Consider the following 6,608-nt stretch of genomic DNA (forward strand, 5'->3'; position numbering starts at 1 on the left):
TGTTTTTTTCTTCAGTTGTCGAATAAATGAGGCGAAGCTGCAGATTCATTTGTTTATTTCAGCTCAGAGGGAGAAACACATTTTCAGCTTAATGAATTAGTGATCAATGAGAAATGAATCAATAAATACACAGAAATAATTCAATCAATTAATCAATCATTTAACAGACACATTAATTTATAAATCAATAGAGAGAAATCTATAAATAGACAAATCAATCGATCAGTTGACAGATATATTAATTGATAAATCAATAGACAAAAATCAACAAATGGACAAATCAATAAATCAGATAGATACATTAATTGATAAATCAATCAATTAATAAATCAATAGACAGAAATCAAAAAATAGACAAATTCAGTCAATAGTGATGAATCAATAACTGGGACGGTGGATAAAATAAATGCTAACGAGGGTTTCCATGGCGAGATGAGAGAATGGCACATAACTATTGCATTGTGGGTAAATACAGTGTTAGCCGTCATGCTAATTTACACCTCACAGGAAACAGTTTCCACGCACTTTCACAATAAAGGAGGCAGTGCAAACTGGTCTGTGAATGTTTCCTAAAGCTGCAGAATACCTGAGGCAGCCAGCCAATCAGACGCCTGCCAGTCAAACACCAGCCAATCAGACGCGTGCTTTCACCTGCCAGGTGTGTGGAGTGGGGCTTGTTGAACAAGGAAGTAAATGAGTTTTAATCTGAAAGTTCATCTGAGGTTGATCGGTTCAGGTTGCCATGGGAATGTGTTGATGACATCACAGCAGCGTGTCTCACCTGTCTGTCTGTCTGTTTGTCTGACCGTTTGTATGACTGTCTGTCACTTTGACTCTCTGTATGTCTGTCTGTCTGTGAGTCTCTGGCAGACAGACAGGTGCTGTTGTGTGTGTGTGTGTGTGTGTGTGTGTGTGCTCGGGGTGTCCTCAGTTGGTTCTGTGGTCTAGACTACGACTCCATGATGCATCAGAGGCTTCCAGCTTCAGTCCTGAAGAGACAAGAGAGAAGACATCAGTGACGTCATTATCTGATCCGTGAGCTGTTAGCACCACAGGGCTAACTGTTAGCATCACACGTCTCATTGTCAGCATTACAGGGCTAACTGTTAGTGCCACAGGGCTAACTGTTAGCGTCACATGGCTAACTGATTGCATCACAAGGCTAACTGTTAGCATCACAAAGTTAACTGTTAGCATCACACGGCTTACTATTAGCATTACAGGGCTAACATTACCCAGCGGGTATGAACTTGCCAACCTTGTACTCTAAAAGTAAAGGGGGATTGTTGATAAAATGCGGAATATATATATTTAACACTCCCCCAGAAAAAACAAATGTCTTGCAGTTCTCCATCAGCTGCACTCGTCTATATTAGTTACACTGCGGGTGTAGAGATCAGCATCATGTCTTCTACAGCTGCCAGCAGCCCACCAGCACTCCCAGTTAGAGAATGGGTGAGATCAAAGCAAGGCGGTCAGGCTGGAGCACCAGGCCCCCAAATCACAAAATAAAAACAAAAGCAACAAAGAGCAGCTGGATGAGAGACAGAGCGACACTTTACCGTATTTATAAAGAAATCCATCTGTAGTCTGATTGAAACTGAGAACTGAACATTTGACTGTTTGTCTCCTTTCACTGCGCTGAACATTTGACTGTTTGTCTCCTCTGTCCCTGCGCTGAACATTTGACTGTTTGTCTCCTCTGTCCCTGCACTGAACATTTGACTGTTTGTCTCCTTTCACTGCGCTGAACATTTGACTGTTTGTCTCCTCTGTCTCTGCGCTGAACATTTGACTGTTTGTCTCCTTTCACTGCGCTGAACATTTGACTGTTTGTCTCCTCTGTCCCTGCGCTGAACATTTGACTGTTTGTCTCCTCTGTCCCTGCACTGAACATTTGACTGTTTGTCTCCTTTCACTGCGCTGAACATTTGACTGTTTGTCTCCTCTGTCCCTGCGCTGAACATTTGACTGTTTGTCTCCTCAGTCCCTGCACTGAAGATTTGACTGTTTGTCTCCTCTGTCCCTGCACTGAAGATTTGACTGTTTGTCTCCTCTGGCCCTGCACTGAAGATTTGACTGGTTGTCTCCTCTGTCTCTGCGTCAAACATTTGACTGTTTGTGTGTTGTCCAACCAGCTGAAACAACACCGGGTTAGCTCAGCACCAGAAGCTCTTTGAAGCTTTTGAAGAGCAGCAAGCTTCAAAGACTATTTGCGAAGCATGCTAACGTCTCCCCTGTCCTCCCAGAGTCTGAGATGTGGTTTATTGTGATGTGGCCTGATGTCGATTGATGCGGTCTGATGTGGACTGATGGTGTGATGTGGTCTGTTGTGGTCTGATGTAGTATGATGTAGACTTATGGTCCAGTGTGGACTGATGGTCTGGTGTGGTCTGTTGTGTCCTGATGTGGACTGATGCAGTCTGATGTGGACTGATGTGGTCTGTTGTGGTCTGATGTGTCCTGATGCAGTCTGATGTAGGTTGATGGTCTGATGTAGTCTGATGTGGACTGATGTAGTCTGATGTGGACAGGACAGTGAATACTGTTAGCATGTTAGCTTAGCAAGCAGTAATGTTTGGAGGTTGTTTACTTCCTCTTAGCACTGACTGTCCAATCAGATTGAGTTCATCAGCAGCCAATCACCAAGTGTGCTGTCCTCTGTGGCTCCTCACAAACATTTCATCCAATCAGAAGAGCCCCTCGTCTTTCTGTGAACCAATCACAGCCTCAGAGCTCCTGCTGTTGTAACTTCCTGAACATGCAAACAAGATGTCATAATGCTGTCATGCACCAGCCAGCCAATCAGCATCCAGCGTGGGGCTCCTGTTACCTGTGATGTCACTAATCGATCACATGATCAGGAGAGACCTCCGTTTCTTTATGGACGACCACGCGTGTGACCGACAGCTCAGGGTGCTGCCGCCGCGCCTCGCTTAGTGCCGCCGCCAGAGCCTTGAAGAGAGACACCAGGGTCACAGCCAGGCCAGGTCCAGACTGGGTCCAGGTCCGGATCAAGTCCAGACCAGGTCCAAATGGTGTACTGGTCCAGACTGTGTCACAACCAGGCCCAGGTCAAGACTTGGCTTAGGCCGGGTCCAAGTCAAGGTCCAGACCAGTTTCAGGTCCAGACTTGGTCTAGGTCCAGTCCAGGTCCAGACCATGTCAGGATTAACTAAGGACAGTCCAGTGAGTTCTGTACCATGAGGTGAGCTCAGAGTTTCAGTCCAGCTGATAGATCAGTCTGCTGGTATTGATCACTGATAATATCTGATCACTGTGATGTGATTGATCCATCTCCTTCATGAATGGACGGGTCAGGTGACTCGTTCTCTGTGAAAGCGCTCTGAGCCAGAAGCTGAAAGGGTTAACAGCCGACAGCCACCTGTAACCTCTGAGCAGCTGCAGAGATGGGATCTATTGAACTGGACTCATGGTCCAGAACTGTCCTGGGTTAGTCCAGGTCTGTCTGGGGTTAGTCCAGATCTGTGCCCAGTTAATCCAGGTTTGTCCCGGTTTAATCCAGATCTGTCCCAGGTTACACCAGGTCTGTCCCGGGATAATCCAGATCTGTCCCAGGTTAATCCAAGACTGTCCTAGGTTAATCCAGGTCTGTCCCTGGTTAATCCAGGACTGACCCAGTGTAATCCAGGTCTGTCGCAGGTTAATCCAGGTCTGTCCCTGGTTAATCCAGGAGTGTCCCAGGTTATTCCAGGACTGTCCAGGTTAGCCTGGGTTGTCTCCTCATTAACATTTATTTTTCCCTGATGTTCAGTGTTTTGTTACAAACATTAATTGTAATAAAGTTTTGTTGACAGTTACCTGGTCGTGGTCGATTTCCGTGTCTCCAGAAATCACAATTCTCTTCTCGATTCTGGTTTCTGAGATTCCACCTTTCACCGTCTGAGGAGAGAAACACAGAGTCAGTTAGACTTAGATCCAGCTAGATGTCAGTCCTGGTTCTGGTTCTGATTTTCAAGACATTTCTGACTCAAACTGAACGTCCCCCTGAACCAGATGAACTTTGTATAGAAAAAACAATATTAATCGTGAATGAATGAATATTCAAATTAAACAGCTGAATCACTTTGAGTCGGGTACAGTGTTACTCAACATTTACTTTTTGAAGTCACACCTCGCACAATGCTGAAGCTAGCAAGCTTTTCAACATCAAGCACTCACCCAAAATCTCTGGGAGAAAAGACCTTTACTGAAACGTCTATATAGATGCGTATGGTAGCGGTTACCATGGCAACCCGTGTGTTACATCGGTGATGTGCGTGGTGGTGGTTACCGTGGTAACCTGTGTGTGTTACCTTGGTGATGTGTGTGGTGGTGGTGGTGTTGGCAGTCTCTGCAGTAAAGGTCTGGGAGCTCAGCAGTAAACCTGCAGGAGGATCAGAGTCAACTCGGCTCTGAAACACACACACACACACACACACACACACACACACACACATACAGTGGTCAATCAGTCAATACTCAGACGTGATTGATTTTCTTTGGGCGAATCTGTTCTCTGACTGCAGGATGAAATCATGAAGTCAGTGTGTAATTAAATTTGCTGTTATTGATAAAATATTTAAATTATCAATAAAGAATAAAATTATAATTAGATCATTAAATTCTCATAAATCATTACATTATTATTAAATCATTAAATTATAATCAATCAAATTATTAAATCATCATTGACAGAAATAACTAAATTATCATTACAGGAAAAGAACAAACTGAACTCTGAACATTAATCAGATTAAAGTGATCATTGATTATCTGATCATTGATATGTCCTCACCCCTGGAGCTTCATACGTCAGAGTCTTCCTCATCACCGGGACCTCCTGAGTAACAGAGACACACAGAGGACAGGGTTAATGTCCCTCACACTGGATCAACTGTGACATGTCCCTTGACTAGTTTAACTGGGACAGATGTCCCTCAGACTGGTTGACTGGGGAATGAATGAGTCACTGGGGTAAGAGTCTCTGGGACCGGAGTGTCTGGGACAGGAGTCTCTGGGAGAGGAGTCTCTGGGACAGGAGCCACTGGGGGTGGAGCTTCTGAGGGAGGAGCCACTGGGACAGGAGTTTCTGGGGGAGGTGTCTCTGGGACAAAAGTCACTGGGACAGGAGTCACTGGGGGGGGGGGGGGTGTCACTGGGGGGGGTGTTGACCCCCGCCAAAGGTGGGCTCGTCCTCTACGCTGTAGTTGGACGGCTGCGGCTGATTTGCTGAGCAGGGGGCGTGTCCTGAGGGGGACTGGGGTAAAGAGGCAGGAGGGGAGTTTTGTCCAAACCTCCACTCCTCCTCCTCCTCCTCCTCCTCCTCCTCGTCAGAGTCGTCAGAGTCATCAGAGTCGTGCTCATCTTGGTCGTCATGGTAACATTTAGTCTCCAGGACAGATTGTGGTCTGGGACTATCGGTCACTTCCTGTTCACAGCTAGCATTGAAGCTATCCCTATTAGCACGGTTAGTGTCTGGCCTCTGCGCCTCCTCCTGTCTGACGGCCTCCTCCACTGCCTCCTCCACTGCTGCCTGAGCTAACACACTGATAGCATCCTCGCTAGTGTCGCTGGCCTCGTCATCGCTGACATCATCACTGACATAATCACTGACATCATCATTGACTTCCTGTTTATGTGCTGGACTGTTAGCCTGGTTAGCATCATTAGCACTGATACGGTCATCATCACTGGCCCACTCCTCTGTGACATCATCAGCATGCATCATACACGACCCCGGTGGGGGGGGCGGGGGGTTGTTGGGCGGCGGGCCCACACGGCTTCTTGTTGCTACCTGAGGCTGGTCCGCCATTGGCTGGTCCTGGTCACATGGCTCTGTCATCAGGAAGACAGTCTCCACTTTCTCTGATGTCTGAAACAGGAAGTACAGAAACAACAGTGTCCAATCACAAACCCCCATTTTTCACAACTTCGAGGCTGAACGGCAAGTTTCTCCAAATGGAGTTAAACAGCTGGCAAGCATTTCCTGCCATTTGGTGTGTGTGTTATAGGTGTCAGCCAATCAGCAGCCACGTTAATATAAACACACTCTAGTTGTAGATGAACTCTGCGTTTTATTGGTCACATGCTCAGAGACCAGGGCGTCGTGCCACCGTCTCTGTGTAAATAAAGGTTTCATTAGTTTTGTTCGGGCTGAAAGCAGCACAGCTGTACAGGTGTTAAGGGGCGGTGCTTCAGCTCAGTGACCTCTCAGGCTGTTGAGTTACATTGTGTGTCAAGTTTTCAGCCCGATTTCGTTCTAAACTCGTAAAATATTGCCGCTTTCACAGTGACGCAAAAAGCCACCTGTTGCGTCTGTATGATACGCAGCTTGACAGCATCAGGTTGAAACGCTGCCAGTAACAAAGTAACGTACAAAGCACAAGGGTGTCCGGTGTTCTCTTCCTGTGTGAACGTGATGGCTTTTGTGTTTGTTGACATCCCGGCGTTGGTTGCTATGTGCTATTATTGCCTAAATGTAACCATATGCAGCGACATCCCACCATGTGCTTAAGTTGACATCACGGGAGCAAGATCCTGGAATGTCAACAGCAGACACAGAAGGATACCTAGAGCGTAACATGTAGACGCAGAAGGATACCTAG

General features: G+C 46.5%; 1 protein-coding gene across 1 annotated transcript; it reads right to left on the minus strand.

The window, feature by feature from the left end:
* Window positions 1–392: 392 nt before the first annotated feature.
* On the minus strand, window positions 393–6,444 carry LOC121948679 (protein 4.1-like). Its single transcript, XM_042494076.1, has 6 exons — window positions 6,310–6,444; window positions 5,798–5,875; window positions 4,799–4,843; window positions 4,317–4,415; window positions 3,823–3,903; window positions 393–989 (listed from the first exon to the last, which is right to left on the minus strand). The coding sequence occupies exons 1-6, from the start codon at window positions 6,442–6,444 to the stop codon at window positions 984–986; spliced, it is 444 nt and encodes a 147-aa protein (XP_042350010.1). The 3' UTR covers window positions 393–983.
* Between the last annotated feature and the right edge of the window lie 164 nt (window positions 6,445–6,608).

This window comes from Plectropomus leopardus, chromosome 10 (assembly GCF_008729295.1).
Source record: "Plectropomus leopardus isolate mb chromosome 10, YSFRI_Pleo_2.0, whole genome shotgun sequence".
Lineage (NCBI taxonomy): Eukaryota > Metazoa > Chordata > Actinopteri > Perciformes > Serranidae > Plectropomus > Plectropomus leopardus.

Excerpts from the sequence above, each read along its gene's own strand:
- LOC121948679 (XM_042494076.1), bottom strand. The coding sequence starts at position 6,444 with ATGTCAACAAACACAAAAGCCATCACGTTCACACAGGAAGAGAACACC. Across the intron at positions 4,416-4,798 it reads TGACGTATGAAGCTCCAGGG|AGCCGAGTTGACTCTGATCC; the intron begins GTGAGGACATAT and ends TGTGTGTTTCAG. Across the intron at positions 3,904-4,316 it reads CCACCACACACATCACCAAG|ACGGTGAAAGGTGGAATCTC; the intron begins GTAACACACACA and ends TTCTCTCCTCAG.